At 37.7% G+C, this 18,478-nt stretch overlaps 1 protein-coding gene and 1 long non-coding RNA gene across 10 annotated transcripts in view; one reads left to right on the top strand and one right to left on the bottom strand.

The window, feature by feature from the left end:
• Plekhg7 (pleckstrin homology and RhoGEF domain containing G7) overlaps positions 1 to 18,478 on the top strand; it is a 50,238-nt gene that overhangs the window by 15,722 nt on the left and 16,038 nt on the right. For 8 of the 9 annotated variants that reach the window (XM_069989774.1, XM_069989818.1, XM_069989790.1 and 5 more), the window contains 6 exons: positions 2,675 to 2,715; positions 8,081 to 8,179; positions 9,094 to 9,237; positions 12,703 to 12,798; positions 13,973 to 14,074; positions 17,029 to 17,142. In XM_069989774.1, the coding sequence (XP_069845875.1) occupies positions 2,675 to 2,715; positions 8,081 to 8,179; positions 9,094 to 9,237; positions 12,703 to 12,798; positions 13,973 to 14,074; positions 17,029 to 17,142 (596 nt within the window). The remainder of the gene's footprint in view (positions 1 to 2,674; positions 2,716 to 8,080; positions 8,180 to 9,093; positions 9,238 to 12,702; positions 12,799 to 13,972; positions 14,075 to 17,028; positions 17,143 to 18,478) is intronic. The other variant, XM_069989785.1, reaches the window with a different exon arrangement.
• Positions 1 to 18,478, bottom strand: part of LOC138805230 (uncharacterized) — a 34,880-nt gene that overhangs the window by 306 nt on the left and 16,096 nt on the right. The window contains exon 2 of the long non-coding RNA XR_011365472.1: positions 16,938 to 17,106. This is a non-coding gene — a long non-coding RNA (uncharacterized lncRNA). The remainder of the gene's footprint in view (positions 1 to 16,937; positions 17,107 to 18,478) is intronic.

The raw sequence follows: 18,478 nt of genomic DNA on the forward strand, positions 1-18,478 counted from the left end.
CTAGTTCAAGTTCATTAACTAAATCTAGAAGGGATTCAAAGACATATCTATGGCATTCTCAGAAGCCATAGACATCTGGAAAACTACTTTTAAAAAAAACACCAAGCTCTATGGGCTGGGAAGGTGGCTCAGTAGTAGAGCGCTTGCCTTGCATACCTGAGGCCCTGGGTTCAATTCCTCAGCACCACATAAGCAAAAAAGAAAAAAGCCAGAAGTGGCACTGTAGCTCAAGTGGTAGAGCACTAGCCTTGAGCTGAAGAGCTGAGGAACAGCGCCCAGGCCCAGAGTTCAGGCCCCATGACCAGACCCCCCAAAAAACAAAAAAAAAAAAACCACCAAGCTCATTGTTTATTCACCACTGTCCAAAATGAAACTCATAAAGAAGTGGCATAGTCATGGTGAGAGGTGATTTGTATTAGAGGAATGGAATTAAGGCTCCTGACTCTTGCTCCAAGTTCTTTTATTAGCTTGCTTCAGCCACACACTAAATGGCAGATGGAGTCCTCTAGATTCAAAACCTAGAATCCACCAGGGAATAAGGATAACATACATTTTTATGGCTCTTCATTTTTGTAGTTCTCTTTTACACTTCCTATCTTAAGTGATTACAATGCATTGGAATGAATATCTATCATCTACTATGATACAAGTCAAATAACAAACCAGAAGGTACAAAATAAGATGCTTAAGGATATGTTCCACATGCAGAAATCAGAGCTAAGTCTAAACTAAACATAACCTAGCCTATGTGTCATAAACTAAGATTATGTGTCATGAACTAAGATTAGTACATAGATTAATATATATATCATGACTCTCACAAATGCTCTATACCCATTAACAACTACAGCAGCAGTTCTTGAAAAGTTGTCAGAAATGCAGATTGTGGGGCCCCACCTCACACTTCCTGGATCAGAAACTCAGGATGGTGTCCAGCAATCTGTGTTTTAACAAACCCTGCAATGAAATTTAAGAGTCCCCAGAGTAAGGAACAAAACCTTGAGTGCTATGTGATGATTCTTCTAGATGTTTTCTAAGTTTCTCTTATAAATTATATGCCTAGCATCATGGTAGATGCCACACAGTCGAAGATGAACAAATCCCCTACTATAGTTCTCCATTCCCTATTTTATTTTTGGTTGTTGTTTTGTTTTGTAGTACTGGGAATTGGACTCAGATTCCTCTGACTTTGTGCTCTCTAGAGAAGATTCCAATCCTTTTGCTTTTAGCTTGTTTTTCAGATTCAGTCTCATACTTTTGTACTTACTGGACTGGAACCAAGATCCCTCCTCCTATCTCTACCTCCCAAATAACTGTGATAACAGGCAAACATCACCACACTTGTTCCCTCCATGCCCTTTTCTAAGGAGTTTAGAATCTAGATATCATATTCTAGAGTCATGCTCTAAAGCAGTGCCTCTTGAGCTGTGATACACATATGAGTCTCCTGAGGTATTGTTTAAGTGGAGATTCTGATTCAGCAAAGAAATTTAACACAGATGATGAAAGACTATGTATTCATAATCTCCTGAAAACTTGTAAGATTTTCCCAAGATTCTAAATGTTATCCACAAAGTTCAAAAAACAAAAGAGAGAAATTTGCCAAAGACTGGGGCCCCAATAATTGCAGTTCAAACTGCATATGATAACTCACTACCAGTCATATGAGGGACAATAACTCAGAGTTACTGTCCACACTAGGGAAGATTTTACCTACTCTCCTAAGTACAAAGATAGTATTGTGGTCAGAATGGATGAGAGGATTATCAAGTTGGCTGATTTGGGCCTGTCCAAGGCAACAGTAGAAAAAGTCCTCAAGTGAATATTTACAGTGGATGCTCCCCAGAAAGTGACTTCTACTGACTGAAAAATTAAGAAGACATTAGAGTCTCACAGAGACAAATTTAGATGACCTCCATGCTCTGAGGGCTCATAGCATACCACATAAACCTAAGACATAATTCCCAGATTTTTTTTTTAAAGTATCTCACTATGCATCCTGAGCTGCTTGAACTCAAGATCTTCCCGCCACAGTTTCCTAGGTGCTAAGATTCTAGTGTGTGCCACCACGCCTGACCCAGAATTTTCTGAATATCATAAACAACATAAAAATCAAAAGGCCAATTCAAAGCAACTCCTAAAGACTAGTGGGATGGTAACCAATAGCAACAACGAGCCCCATAGAAATGGAAGGAATGTTGATGTTCCTATTTAACAGCACCTGGGGATTACTGGGTTGAAGAAAGCTCCAAGTTTCCTGTTTAGGTAAGCTGCTGTCATTGAATATGAGGGGATGCTTTATGAAAGTGTCATGTAAAATAAAGGCTAATTCTTTCAGTCACAAGGTGCTATGATTCTGTATTAAATTAATATTCAATGTCTTTATTGCAATTTGTAGATTTCTTCCCAGGTGTTGGGGAAAAGAAGGCCTAAATAGCACCCTGAAGCAGCAGCATAATACCACATTGAAGAACAATGGAACATCAACATCTAGGTTGTCACATGGAATCACTCATCTGCAGAAATATAAATATGTATTATGTACATAAGCAAAGAAGATTAAAGTACAGCAGATTGTGTTTGTCTCATTTTCAAAAAGCTGCTTGCAGAAAGGACTGCAATGATCTGTCAGTAGTTGTGTTAATGATACATTTCCCTTTATTTCACCTATTAGAATCCAAGAAACCAAGATGGCCTTTCTCCAAAAGAGGAGTGGTAAGTGCACTGTCTTTTTTTTAAAATTAAGCTAAGAAAGCAAAATAAATGGCTGAAGAGCCTCTTCTGCTTTGTCTTAACATAAAAGCACATGGTATGTGAAATGTAAATGATATCACATCCATACTATTGGATATGAAACATGCCAAATAGTGCCATTTTGTGCATCAAAACAGTACTAATTGCAGCTGTTAATGAGTTCTACAAAAAAGAAAGCAATGCAATTCTAACAGAGGGATGTTTTTGAGCACTAAACTTATAACTTAATATGGTTTAGAAACAGCTCACTCAATAAAATGAAACCTGCATAAATCTATGTCCCAGGTGGCAGCCAGCACCACATATATGGGAAATGTTCAAAAATTAATGAGATATTACAGAAACAGACTCTACAAATACCCTTCTATTCTGGGAAAGTCAGTGGGATCAGTCTAACTGGATTTTTTAATTCATTCTTGGTTCTGTCAATTATTAAAGAGCAATACATCTAAATCAGCAGTCCCTAAGTCTTTACTGCCTAGGACAAAGATGGTCTGGGACAAGTTAAGCCTTTCCTACTGTGGATGCAGGGAGGGAGGTTTCATGATCATAACCAGCCTACCTGGCTACTTTATAGACCAAAGGAAAATCCTGTTGCTGGGTCCTCTGATATATTTCTGCTTGCAATACACATACATGACAGTCTTTCCCAGGAGCAAAGCCTATGGAAAGTCCCTATGCATTTTCTGATAAAAATCTGCGCACATGATCTCTTCAGTCTGTTTGTTACCCATTGCTGAGATCTATGATGGTTTCATAGACATAAACATCTTAAGGGTTTTTTTTTTAAGCCTAGTAGTTCAATTAAAAGCCCCCTAAGGTTCTAATCACACCTACTTAACATACAGGTCTATGTCTCCCTCGCTCTATGTCTTCTCTTTGCAAAGATGGAAAGTAATCACTGAAGCCTGACAAGATGGTTTCAATGACAAAAGCATAGATAATGTGGAACACTAGGCACTCAAAAACACTCATTCAGTATTGGTCATATTATTGTAGTAGTGTTTTTAATTAACATTTGGAAAACTACTTGTTCTCATAGCCAGGTATATGATTAATGTTTATATTTTTAATTAATAGTTTTATATGGAACTGAGTCTAAATATTATGAGTTACAAATAATAAATTGTTAATTACATGGCAACACCACCATGATTCCTAGGGCTATTGGCTCATCAGTCATTTAGGGACATACTTTCTCTGTTTTTATGAGATATTTAAGACAGAGCATTCTCTCCTAAGCATATCATATAAACAAGAGGCAGGGCAGGTCACTAGTCAGGTGTGAGATCATAGGCGGAGCCTAGTTTCCCCTGGCTCTCCCAGGTAATACATCTATAGGAGTTTCCTATTCAGAAGGGAAGGACCTAGCTATGAAAGAAATGTCCTACAAGTAGTTAGAATCAATCCATTACTTCTCCTTAAGGAAGCAGTTTGTTCCACACATTGGGTGAACTTGTGCCAAGGACTGGGCACATGTAAGGTTCCATGTATATTCAGGTTGGTGCAGTGGTGGCAATATAAAGAAAAAGATCAACCCCTTGCACATGATGGCATTGACTGGAGGCACAGCTCAAGTGACTTTTTGCTTTCCTAGAAAGCAAAAGGCCCTGAGTACAAACTCCAGTACAGCCCCAGATGGCATAATGTTTGCAAGTAACTTAAATATACCCCTCTGTAGACCCTACATCGTCTTCAGATTAATTATGGTAGCCAATACTATGTTATGCAAATAGTTCATATTCTAAACTTTGGAGAAATATAGGAAAATGAGTTTGCACATGTTCAGCACAGATACAATTCTTTTTTTTTGGGGGGGGGGGGTCTGGTCGTGGGGCCTGAACTCTGGGCCTGGGCACTGTCCCTCAGCTCTTCAGCTCAAGGCTAGCACTCTACCACTTGAGCCACAGCACCACGTTAGGCTTTTTTCTTTTTGCTTATGTGCTGAGGAATCGAACCCAGGGCCTTAGGCATGCAAGGCAAGCACTCTACCACTGAGCCACCTTCCCAGCCCCAGATAAAATTCTTAAAAATATTTTTGATCTGTGGTTGGGTGGAACTTGATGTGGAACTTATCAACACAGAAGTAAAACAGAAAAATGGCTTAGGACAATGTTCTCAGCAATGAAGAAAAACAAACTTCTTGAAGGTCCAGTTTTAAAAGGATATAATATCTGGTTTGCTTAAAATCACTATGTCTACCTCCTTCCTTCTTCCTCAGCCTTATTTATTGAATATCTCCTACCTATATAAATGGCATAATCCTTATCGATATCACACACAATATCATACAGCTATAAATTATGATGCACTTTCCCAGTCTATTATAGAATTTCCTTTTTTAGCCAATAGCTTACTGTTATTGATAGTCAGAAAAAAGGAGAGAGAGAGAAGGAAGAAAAAAATTCTATAATAGACTTGGAAAACCCATCAAAACTTATTGGAATTATCATTTATATAGGTAGGAGTTCCCCCCCACCTTTCTTGACCTTTCTTTCTCTCTATCTATATAATATATACTTTCTTAGTAATGTTGTTATATATACACACATATGTAATGTTACCACATTACCAGGCACTGTTTCTGATTACATATATCATTGTGCATGTATCTCATAGCTTATGTACATGAACTCTTAAGTTCTTACAACAACTCAATAAGGTATATGGCATTATTACTTAAATTCACAAATGGAGAACTGGGTCTAGAGACACTGAACAATCTGCCTACAATCACAGAGCTTGTAAATAGTGGACCAGGTATGTTTCTAGCTAACCCCAACATTGCACCATCCCTCCAACTGGGGAGGGGCAGGGAGTAGTCAACACTGGATACTACTTCCTCTTTTCTGACTGTCCTTACTGTCCTCATCCACACAATGCTATCTCTTTCTCAGCTTCTCCAAAATGTACACAGTTGGTTTGACCATTTAGTCACTCCAATTCTTCATCACCAGAATCTACTGCCCTACAATTTACATGTTAGGTAGTAAATATGAGAACCCACCAAGTCAATCTTGGCTTCTTACTTTTCTTTACCCACTATATCTCCCCAATACGCTGCAGATTCCTGCCAGCAACAGGTACTAGATAGCACTGTGATTTGAAAGGGTTAATATGACCACTGGGAAACTGTCACCTCCCTTCTCCTGGAAACACTCCCCACCCTCCGCCAATTTTTTAAATAAAAAATCAAGGTATTTTAAAAAGTAAAATGTTCTTGTTGAAGAACAAGATAAGCAGAGCTCCCACTAGATAGAAACAGTCCCAAGGGAGGGACACCTTCCTCAAATGTTTTTGAGCAGGAACTTGGTCAAACCCAATGGTAGCCACAGTGAGTACCCTTCAAAGTATGAAGCTGGCACCCACTTCCCCACAATTCCAACACTGCCATTGTCTTAGCTTCTTTCTCTTCCAACTGGCTGGTTTTTTTAAATTGCTACAACATACAATCACTATGGTTTCAGACATAAACAAAAGGCATATGCCCCCAACTGGCTCCAAGATTTCTTTGCTAGCTAACATGAAGAATAAAGCATCAACAAGAGATTTTGTCTATCAGTGCTACAGCTAGGCCAGAGAAATCCACCATGGCCCCTTATAACAATTTTGAAGCTGTTACAGGGTCTCCTATCCAGTTCACAGGATCTCCTTCCCACAATAGCTGTCAGATGGGTCTTTTGTTCTTAGCATAATGCTAAGTCACTTGCCAACAGAAAGAGGCAACTGAATGCTGAAAAATTACTGGTGATAAATATTCCACTGAAATGTAGCCAAGCTGATGTTAGAAAGTCTACCCTTTTATTTGATAGCTTCTTCCTGGTTTGGTTGGTAATATGAACTCTTCAAGTGGGCAACATTCTCTGTTGCAACAGAATACTGAATGAACCAAAAATAATGTTCACAATATATTGTTTAAAAAGAATTATAAACCAGATTCCATGGCTTAAGCCTGTCATCCCTGTCACTGGGGAGGTGGGGATCAGGGATTTGCTGTTTCAGGCCAACCCAGGCATAAAAGTTTGTGAGACTCCATCTCAGCCAATGGCTGAGCATGGTGGCACATAGATCTTATCCCAGCTACAGAGTAAACACAATGGCAAATACAAGGGGAAGCAGAAATTAGGAAGATCATAGCCTAGGATAGCCAGGACATAAAGCAAGACCTGCACTCAAAAATAACCAAGGCAAAAGTAGATGGAGGTAGGGATAAAATGGTAAAATGTTTACCTATCAAGCTTAAGACATTTAAACCTCCTCAGTCTTGCCAAAGAGGGAAGGGTCAGGGGAGGAAGGAGGAGGAGAAGGAGAAGGAGGAGAAGGAAGAAGAGGAAGAAGAGGAGGAGGAGGAAGAAGAGGAGAAAAGAAACTTAAAACAGATGTGTAAATAAACACAACTTAAAAAGATTATGAATATGACTAGAATGTTTGATGGTTATCTGAAAGTGAGGATTATGAATGGCTTTAATTTTGTTATTGTTTTTCTTTGTTTCTCAGGTTTTCTACAGTGCCTTTGAAGTCATATTTTTTTTTCCATTCCTGGGGTTTGAACTCTGGGCCTAAGCACTGTCCCTGAGCTTTTGTGCCCCAAGGCTAATACTCTACTTTGAGCCACAACTCCACTTCTGGCTTCTTGTGGTTAATTGGAGATAAAGAGTCTCAGGGACTTTCCTGCCTGAACTGTCTTCAAAATGCAATCTTCAGATCTTAGCCTCCTAAGTAGCGAGGATTATAGGCATGAGCCACCAGCATCCAGCTTTTTGTAATCTGATTTTTTAAACGAATGTTATTTAGAAGAGATACTATAATACCAAAATTAAGTGGGTAGTCTCATTTTAAGAAAACTAGAGTTTTTCATGTTATTTGTTATTCTTTGGTAGAGAATCATAGTGTTGGACAAGCCTACTTAACACTATCAGCTTTATTTAGACATCTGCTATATGAGGGGTCAAACTATTACAGCCATGGTGCTTTCTCATGCTGATGGCCTGTGTAAAAGTCTGAGCTCAGAAGAATATATGTTACTCCACAGGGTGGACACTAGACTTAAGAGTCCATGTATTTGTTGTATGACCACTTTTTTTTCTATTAGTGGAATGAAAGGTTTAAACTAGACAATATCTTAAGCCTCCAGCTCTGTCATTCTGTGACTTGGCAGGTCATAATATAACTTAAAATGGCCTTGGAGCTGTTTGTGGTTTAAAATGCTGGATCTGTTTGTGGTTTGGTGTGAATATCAGAGAGACAACAGGAGATGCAGAGGCTACTAAAACCATGTCACTAAGGAATTCATGTTTGAAAATACTATATTCTTGCCATCTTTAAGCAGAACAAAGATAAACACAAACACATGTCCAATCTGGAAAGCTGCCTTTCCTCTGTGCGGATTACAGACTTCAGGGGCTACGAATTCTACAGTCTTAAGGTTTGTCTTGAATTGTTTGTTATGTGGAATAGCTTTCCATTTTCTTCTTCTATTTTCTTATCATTGTTTTAAATTATCAGATTATTGCCTTGTTCATAATAACCTAACAGCCAGGTTCAAGGAATGATCTCAGGCCTGGGAGAAACACTGAAACTGAACCTAAGGGGAAGTTACTTTAGCTGAAACAGATAATGGATGAGAGCACCATGCAGGCCACAAAGCCCTTTAGAAATGTTACCACAGTCAACTACCATATATGTCATGTTGAAATCCCTTTATAAATTAATAGACAGTAAATTTAAAAATCACAATTAGAAAATATTTCATTTCTGTCAGTAATGGACCATATTTATGGTCTCATAAGATAAGCTGACTAGTGATACCTCAGTCATCTTAGTTTGCCTATCACATGATGGTCTCATAACCACCAAATTGGCTAAAGGAGAACTTTTCAGAACAAATAACTACAGTTGTTACTAGCATTCACCTCTGTGTCTTCCCTCATTTGAGAAATACGTTGCTTGTAGACACTTTAACAGTCTTTTAGAGTTCAAAAACAGTTATAATCATGATCTACAAGCTTTTGCCAGTGGAACTTAGAATCAAGACTACCCTGTTCTAGATTTGACTCTTTGAGGCTTAAAACAAGCTGGAAATGATTCATTAAATTCTCAAGCATAATTCCAAACATCATCAATTTGAATTTGTTTTTTGTGCTAAATCCACATGCTTCATACTGAGGAACTGGTGTCCCTGAGCCTCAAGGAAAAGCTGTGGTTTGGGTAGTTCGAAGAGCTGTCAATGGGGACACAGCATCTGCATAAGGATTCCTGACACAGTGTGGATGAAGGAAACTGAGAACAGGTCAACTCAATGAGGTAGAAATGTTTTACTCTCTGTCTCCCCATGTATAGGATAAAACCTGGAGTGAAGTCATGGAAACACATAAAAAACTCCCTGATGATCAATTCGATTTGACAAAGCAGCAAGAGGCCATATGGGAACTTTTCACAAGTGAATGCACTTATTTCTTGGACCATTTGCTAGTTCTTAAGATGGTAATGCTGGCTTTAATTTTTATAGTATCTGGGAAATATTAATTTGGTTCTTTAAGGATTTGAGTTTGTGCTTAAAAAAAAGAAATTTTTCCCTTTCTGAAGATCTTGAAGAAAGTTTCACTTATTGCTTATTTGTGCTCAGCTATTAATGGCTGTCTTTTCAATCTTTTCTTAAATGTAGTCTCTAAGGATCAGATGAAATCTTCTCCTAGTACACTGTCCCATGTCCTATTGGCCATGTACATCTCTTCTGCTTCCTTCTCACCAGCATTCACTTACTCCTATGTGAGAAAGTTCTCTACCACCCTCAAAGCAGCCCAGCCCAGCTTTAATGGGTTTCCTCTTCTGGAGTTTTTGCTCCCTCAGAAATAATGCCAGGTCAAAGTATTCACCAACTGCACCGTCACAGGTACAGATTTCTGGGGCTATATCCACATAAAACACAACATAGTTAGATTATATGGTATATTCGTGATTAACCTTATGGTGATTGTACAGTGCTACAGCCCATTCTGGAGAAGATCCAAGAATACAGTTAGTTCATTATAGAAGAACTACAGAGGAAAAGAGGGAATGGAGACCACAAAGAAGACTGATCTATGTGTTTTTCAACACTACCTCTGCCCATAACATTTTTGAATTCTAGTCTTCATATCTAGAGAGCACTGCTTTGGGAAAACTGAGTTCAATCAGTGAATCTCTTACTTCAATGTGACTTCTCTATTTTCTTTTTTTAAGTACGTTTTTTATTGTGAAAATACTGTGCAGAAGGGTTACAGTTACATGAGCAAGGTAATGAGTACATTTCTTATCCAGCGTTGTTGCCTCCTCCTTTGTTTTTCCCCTACCATCCTGTCCTTCTCTATTTTCTAAGCCAGGCTTTTGCAAACATTTTCCGTAAAGGCCTATATCTTAAGTCTACTTTGGGTTGCTGAAATTTGTAAATAAAGTACTTATTTGACTCATGGAGGCAGAAATGGCAGGGTTGTATCTGGTGGATGCCTTTTTGCAGCATCAAAACATGGAAGAAACTATCATATAGTGAGAGAAACCACAAAGAGAACAAAAGTAAGGTCCCCTCACCTTTATAACAAGCCCACTTTTGAGGTGACAAAGTTGCTCCAACATAACTAATTCTAACTCATTCATAAGGGTAGAAGTCCTATGGCCTAATAAGCTTTTCCAACACTAAATCACTGTGGATTAAGTTTCCAACTCATGGATTGATGAGAAAACAAATCAGAAATTCAGACAGTAAATATTTTAAGCTTTCAGACCATACGGTCTTCATTGCAACTTCTCAATTTGCCATTGCAGTATAAAAACAGGTACAGATAATACGTAGAGGGATGTACATGAAAGCATCACTGTAAAACATGATTTACAAAACAGGTGGCTGCAATGAGTTACAGCCTACAGACTGTAGTCTGACAATCTCTGAACTAGGCTATAAAAAAAGCATGGCAATGTCCTCTCTATCATATTCAATTATTGTATATCAAATTCATTTTGTTTGAACTCTATTAAGTGCTATCCAAGTATAAGTTGTTTTTTTATAAGATTTATTGTCAGTTACCACACTAAGTCCCTTCTTAGCAAAGTTTTAACCACAAGACACTCTGAAAAAACTGAAATTTAGAGTATGTATTTCAGGATGTTTAGGAGAGCAAGTAACAGAAAAGTAGATTAACTACCATAGTAGTAAATTGGCCATGTGATGATAAAGTCACAGGAAGGAGAATTTGAAGTTTGTTTGATCAAAGGGCTCAAAAACAAGGACAAAATTTATTTTCCTCTTTCATACCTGCCTTCCCAGGCATTAGCTGCAGCCTATGACTAGTTTCTCTTATAATCACAAAATAGCTAGTCTTTGGGCAGGAGAGGAGAGAGAAAGGAAGAGAGAGGTGGGTGGACACTTTTTCCTCTGCATTCTAAAAAATTCTTGAGATTCATTTTGTTCAACAGCTTCATTCACATGTCCAACCCTGAACTAACAATTTTAACTAGATAAGGAATAAATACTAACTGGCTTAAGCCCATCAAGGCCACTGATGGAAGCCAGGTCAGTAGGCCACAAGGCACATGGCCAGCCTGGGGAAGAGAGAATAAGGTGAAAGCCAGGATTCTATCACGGAGGACAGCACTAGAGCAGGAAGGTCACCTGCAAAGCAATAATGATTCACCCAATTAAGTATACCTGGTCCTAAGGACTCAGAAACTTCCATCCCACTACCTAAGCTTTTCAAACTAACAATTTCTGTTTAAGAAAAGGCTAATTTGAATTTATTTTTAAATTCCCCAGTGTATTTAAGTAATTTGTAACTCAAATAATAAGATAAATATGCTGGAGAACCCAATATATTTTTAATCTCAAATATTTCAGAGAAACCATGAATTATAAAAACAACAACAATAAACTAGTTCCTTCTAACCTGTCCCAATTGAGCTATCATTATGGATTCTTGGGTTTTGTTTTGTTATGGATTTGGTTGCTTGTTTTGCCAACTGTTTCAAAGGTTGGAATTGACATATTTTTAGACTACCAATACCAATCTGGATTTAGGAAGCTCTGGGTTAATGGTTCTCCACATTTGGCCTTTAGATCAGCTTCATCTGAATCATTAGGGAACTGGTTAGCAGCACATCCTCAGACCCCATGCCAGATCTACAGAATCAGAATCTCTGAGTTGGAGACTAGCAAGCTCTGGTTTAACAAGGTCTCTGGATAATTTGATGCTTGTTCAAGAACCACTCTCTGCACTGGTTACATAACTCAGGTATGGCACCTGAGGAAGATTAGTCATCTGAAGCCTCATCTTTTCACACTTAAAATTCTTAAAATTGTCCCTTTAAATGCTAATGTAAGTCAAGTACTCCTCTGCCAATTAATTATTCTCTGCAGTTTATAGAATAAGGAGCAGATTAATTGTGTTTATTCTTTCTTGACTCATTGTTGCTCCTCTTTTGTGTAAAAGCATCAACTTAAGAAATAATAACTCAAGACTTGCTTAGCCTCTTCATTAATAATTAACACATTTATCCAAATTGACTCACATTACTACTTACTAGTCATTAATTGACTCATTCTCTATTTTCAATTCCTTGGAAGTTACAGACATTTGGGTTTTTATAAAGGAAGGAATAAATGAGAACATATCTTGAGCTATGAATTTAGTGCTGTCAGCAAGAAGAGAAACTTTGGGATTTCTTGGGCAATGTGAAGCACAGAAAGTCCATTTGGACAGATTGTATTCAACAGGAACATTGTAAGGACTCACTTCAGGAACAACTTTATATGGAAGGGCACATCTCCAATATATTCTATCAAACTTAAATGCCATGATTTGTATTAAAATTCTTAAATGTTGGGAATACTTATTTCTACAGTCTATAGTAATATCAATAAGTATATATGATATTCTTCAAAATTTAAAACACAAAATAATGTGCACTTATTTTTTAAAGATCTTTATGAGTACACTAAAGTATCTGCAAATTCATGAATATCTCCTGGATGTGGATTTGTGGAGACTTTTTGCAAATCTGGAGGAGCTAACTCAGGTAAGCCAAAGTAGCAAGATACCAGCAATCATGTATTAAAATTCACCAAAAGATCATGAAACTTCATGCTTGGTGCTTATCTACAACTTGTATTCCATATTAAAATATGTAATGTAATTTATTTTACATTCTATCTCCAAATCTGGTCATGAATTCAGTTTTATAAAAAGGACTTCTAAAACATATCCACTGTCTTCTTACCAAGAATCTTCATTTTTTATTTTCTATAACTGTTTGAGAAAGTAGACAAAATCCAAATATCTGCATCATTTTTATAAATTGCTAATTTCAAATGAAGGCCATTTTCTCATGTATAATAAGAATGAGAGAATAAGAATGAGGGAAAGACAGCGATAATAATTTATTCATCTGAGATTGGGATACAGTTTGCAGTTTGGTAGTAAGCATTGCCTAGCATGAGCAAAGTTCTGAGTTAGATCTTCAGCTCTGTGTCTGTCTGTCTGTCTATCTGTCTGTCTGTCTGTCTGTCTCTCTCTTTATATATGTGTATATGTATATATGCTTAATAGTTTTTTAAATACACACACATGATACACATATATAGAAGTGTTGAAGAAATAAATCTTTAAAATTTTGGTAAAATAGAAAACATCTGAAAGAATGACAATTAAGATTCATCTTTTTTTTTTTTTGCGGGGGAAGGTTGGTTTTTGTTTTTTGTTTTTGTCAGTGGTGGGGCTTGAACTCTGGGCCTGGGCACTGTCCCTCAGCTCTTCAGCTCAAGGCGAGCGCTCCACTACTTGAGCCATAGTGCCACTTCCCGTTTTCTGGTGGTTAATTGAAGATAAGTCTCATGCACTTTCCTGCCAGGGCTGGCTTTGAACCGTAATCCTCACATCTCAGTCTCCTGAGTAGCTAGGATTACAGGTGTGAGCCATGGGTGCCCAGCTTCATCATGTTTTTATGTCTAAGTTTTTGTGGCATTTTAAGACAAAGTTTTGTTATCTAAAACAGTCTAGCCTTGAACTCCAGATCTTCTTGTTTCACTCCTCCAGGTACTTGGACTACAGACATATGCCACCATAACCAGTTTCATCATATGCCACCATAACCAGTTTCATCATATGCCACCATAACCAGTTTCATCATACTTCGATTCCCTACCCTGAATTTGTACCTACTCTTGTTTTGTTTTATTTCTCTCTGGCCCTAGACAAGCCTTGGTTTTGTGAACAGTCTTTTGAGTATCATCAAGGACTATGTAGATGCTTCTGAGACTTCACGATTGGTGGATTTCATTCCTGTGCTCACAAAGGTAAAACCCTTCTGGAAGATCTCATCTTCATGAAATGAACGCAGCCATCTCCCAGGACAGATGTTCATAGCTACTTAATTTCTTTGCTGTTCCTGGAAAATTTCTGCCATCACCTCCCCAGAAAGGAGCCCTCTCTTTCCTTACCAATGAATGGTTTTAGAGATGACATGCAAACTTTGTTTACCTCTGGCATGTCTCCTGTTGATTTATTAATACAAAAAATCTGCATGCACAGAAAAGCCATTTCCAAATCTGTTCTTAAAGCAATATCTGTGGCAAAAGTTTAGTATTCACTAATTACATGGTTCAATTGTTCTTTTAACAAAAATGTCCATCTCTCATAAAAAAATAAACTTTCAGATCCATCACACCCTTGATAATATCTCATAGTCCTGGCTTGATCAGAGTTACTTATTTCCTTTGTAGATAGATGGACCTCCCACTCATTTTTACTCTGACCTTTAATCCAATCTCTATCAAGTCTCACTCAGCAAGATTTTAATTCATGCTCCATTAAAAATAGATATTGAGGGGCTGGGAAGGTGGCTCAGTGGTAGAGCACTTGCCTTGCATGCATGAGGCCCTGGGTTCGATTCCTTAGTACCACATAAGCAAAAAGAAAAAAGCCGGAAGTGGCATTGTGGCTCAAGTGGTAGAGCGCTAGCCTTGAGCTGAAGAGCTGAGAAACAGCGCCCAGGCCCAGAATTCAGGCCCCACGACCGGACTCCCCCCCCCAAAAAAAATAGATATTGAGATTTATTTAACACTTACTGAATATAATGTGTGAAGTATGTCCTGCACCCAACATACAACATTATACAAATCCCTACCCTTGAGGAATCTCCATTGTAGTGGAGGAGAAAGTCATCTAATAATGCGACTGATGATTATCTGCTGAAAAAGAGAATGTAGATATTTTGAGATTCCAACAAAGATAACCTTCTAAGTTGGGGTGGGAGTTTGAATCATTACTGAGGGAAATGGTTCATGGAGAAATGGTGCTAAAGGTTGGGTATGAAAGAGTTTTACTATATCAGAAAGATTTAAATGTAAAAAGCTCAGAAAATATAAAAAATATATAACATTGGGAAATTAAAAAATCTCCATACTTTCATGGAAGTCAAAACTATTTTGACTTTTTTTTTGTAGTCTGGAGAAATAGCAACTCTCTACCAAAATGCATGGCCTTCTAAAGAACAGGATATTAGTAGATTCTTTACTAAGGGTCTAGAATATAACTTGCATATGAATCCTCTGTACTTTGTTTCAGGCTTGCAAAGATGGTTTATAAAGTTTTCCAACATATAAAAGGTTCTATACCAGTCAGGTTAGATTCAATTATGCCACAGTAACTAGCAACCCTCAGACCTCTGCAGCTGGTTTGTATCCACTTGTGCTCAGTGTTCCATCTGTCTCTGTTCCAACTTTAGGATACATGTTGGTGGAGCAGTCACCACTTGGAACATCACAAACTGCTATAGCAAAAATGAGCATTTGTTGCCAAGTACTGGCTATTTAGTTTTCTGCCTAAAGCAAACTTGGCTCATCTGATCACATTTCATTAGCCACAGCAAATCATTATGTACCACCAGAGGAGCATGTACATGCAACTAGATGAAGAGTAAATAGTCTATCACAGCTTCTCACAAGATGCTGCAAGATTAGGACACCTTGGAGTCAAACACCAACCATCTGAGGAAGTCACTAAGAAGGAAACTGAGGCTTGGCTAGGTAGATAAGTACTAGAACTGGATTTCTAATCCTAATCACTAATAACTCATGCTATTGGCCTCCTCCTTGAGTAGTTTCTCAGGCACACAGTACCTGAGAGAAGATGTTCCCTCCAAGTCCTCTTCTCAGCTCAGCCATCAACACACATCCTCCAAAATAAACTCTCACAATATTCTTCCAAATGACTTTTGTCTATACCTAACATTGCTTTCCATTAGTATTTCATCCTCTAAAGTCTGTGAAAAAAATTATAGATTTTCATTGTCTCTGGCTTTATTGCTGTCACTTCTCTGTGTGTGATATGTGTGTGTGAGAGAGAGAGAATGTGTATATATTGTTTTATTTTTACTGGGTCTGCTTCCTCTACTCACTATATTTCTATTCTACTATGTTAGTACAAACATTTCCCGCAAGTGTCTTCTTTGCTGATCTACCCCATTTTGGTAATATTGGAAATTCCTTAACAGGGCTCATGGAGTGTTCTATTAATCACTAAACCTATCAACAGACACATAGGCTGATAGATATTATGGAATCCTAAAGAAAGTATCTGCCTGTAATGAATCAGAAATATTGCTGAAGAGAGAATAACCATAGTTTTCAAAAGAGATACTTAACTGAAATGGTGGCATATCACATGATATGCTCAGTTTGACCATTATATATATGAATATATATATATATATACTCATTATATCAAGCTTCAGGAATTACAAAGAATTATGAAGAAGATAAACATTATGGTAGATAAGACTACTAAACAAAATGCATGGTACTGAATATGCACACTTTATAGAGATGTTCCGAATTTCTACATTTTTAGAGGCCAGGAGGATAAAATGGGTATTTTTGAGAAATATCTGATAGAAAGTTAAACATTGTTACTATAATTACAATCAACACAAGCTTAACATCAACCAACAATGAAATCAAAGGCAATTAGTTATTAGGCACAATTCATGTTTCATGATCCTCAACTAAGCATAAAATGAGGAGAAAATGATTAATTAAATCATGATCCTTTAAATAGAATTTTCCTTTAGTGTAGAGGATAAGGAGACCATTTTCTGGGGTGTTAATTTTATTATAGGAACAGCATATTTTTTAGAAGAATATATGCTGCAGAGCTTACCAGTCAGTTTATAAACTATACAGCCACAGCTCCCTTGAGATCATAGTGGAGCCTACGTGAACGTCTGCTGATTCTCTTCCTCTTCTTCCAGTATTTCCGAGGAAGCCTCTGTCAGAGCCACCAGACCTACTGCTTGAATTACTCTGCTGCTGTGTTTTATCTTGAGAGCCTGAAGCAGAGAGATGACTTCAGCATTTATCTAAAAGTACAGTACAAGTTAATTGTCTTTCATGTTTTCTGGCACTCTTTGGTTGTAACAGAAACTAAGAATTATTATAGCTGGATCCAAGGGAAGAAAAAATATATGGTATAGAATATTAATTCTACCTTTCTCATAAATACATCTTTCTCTACACACTAAATAATTTCAAATAGTACATATGAAAAAATTATATCTAATATCCTTCTTGAAATTTTGTCTTGGGCTTTAGAATGTTTTATTTCTGCATTGGTTTGCTTGTGATAGAAGCTAGTCATCCGTGGGGTTGGGGATTTACCTCAGTGGAAGAGCACTTGACTAGTAAGTGCAAGGCCCAGAGTTCAGTCCTCTCCATTGTAAAACAAAACAAAACAAAAACAAACAAAAGAAATCCATCAGTTGTAAGGAGAAAGTAGAATAAAAATAAAGACTTTGTTGGTGACTAGACGTTTGTACCTTGTAGGATTTTGTCCCAGTAAAGTCCTATTGCACAAAAATTAGGAGCACTATTTACATTGCATTCTGTACAAACAGCACCTTCTAGGTTAGTTCACAGAGCCCAATGTAATTGTTGCTCTTAGAACTGTGTAGTGTGGCAGCTCTGGGGCTCAGAAACATTAGAACAAAGGATTTCTGCTGAGGCATTCAGTATTTGCTAACAAACAAACTGGGAACCAATTTCCCTTGTCTTCTCCAACTCCTTTGCCTCCTCTGACATTTTTTTAGCCTGAACTGTATCTTTTCAGAACTATGCCTGAGTCTTTTTGTATGAACCAGGGAAAGTAGTCCAACCCATTCCAGAAAACCAGCTTTTCCCTACAGCTGCAAGAACTCCTGGCAGAACATCTTCTCAAAGGCCTGGAAGGAAAGGTTTCCTGGGCTCCCAATGACTCAGCTGTGAGTCCATGGGTTTTTGCCATGGCCTACATGTGACAGGAAGCCTAGGTTTGGCAGGGATGAGAAAAGAGAAGTGAAGAGGCTTAACCCGATCTTGGGTAACTTCCACCTTTCAATATTTTCTTTGCTTTCAAAAGCAAAAACTGAAACCTCGTTTCATTAGCAAGCATATGGGACAATCATTCTGTAAATATTTTCTCTGAAAACTAAGGGATTAGATTCTTGGCCAAGACTCTAAGTTACACCTCTTACACTGTGGGAAAGATGACTTTGACAAAATCTAGCCACCATTTTCAAATTGTGATACAGAAGTGTCATTTATGTTAATATAGGAAACAAGCACAGCATCTAAGGATATTAGAGAAAGGCAATAAGGGTGCAATGTTGTTGTGGTAACACATAATGCATGTATAATGTGGAGTGTTTTACCAGGCACTACCTTGAC

Source organism: Dipodomys merriami, unplaced genomic scaffold (genome assembly GCF_024711535.1).
Source record: "Dipodomys merriami isolate MVZ:Mamm:240054 unplaced genomic scaffold, mDipMer1.0.p SCAF_10, whole genome shotgun sequence".
In the NCBI taxonomy this organism is placed as follows: domain Eukaryota; kingdom Metazoa; phylum Chordata; class Mammalia; order Rodentia; family Heteromyidae; genus Dipodomys; species Dipodomys merriami.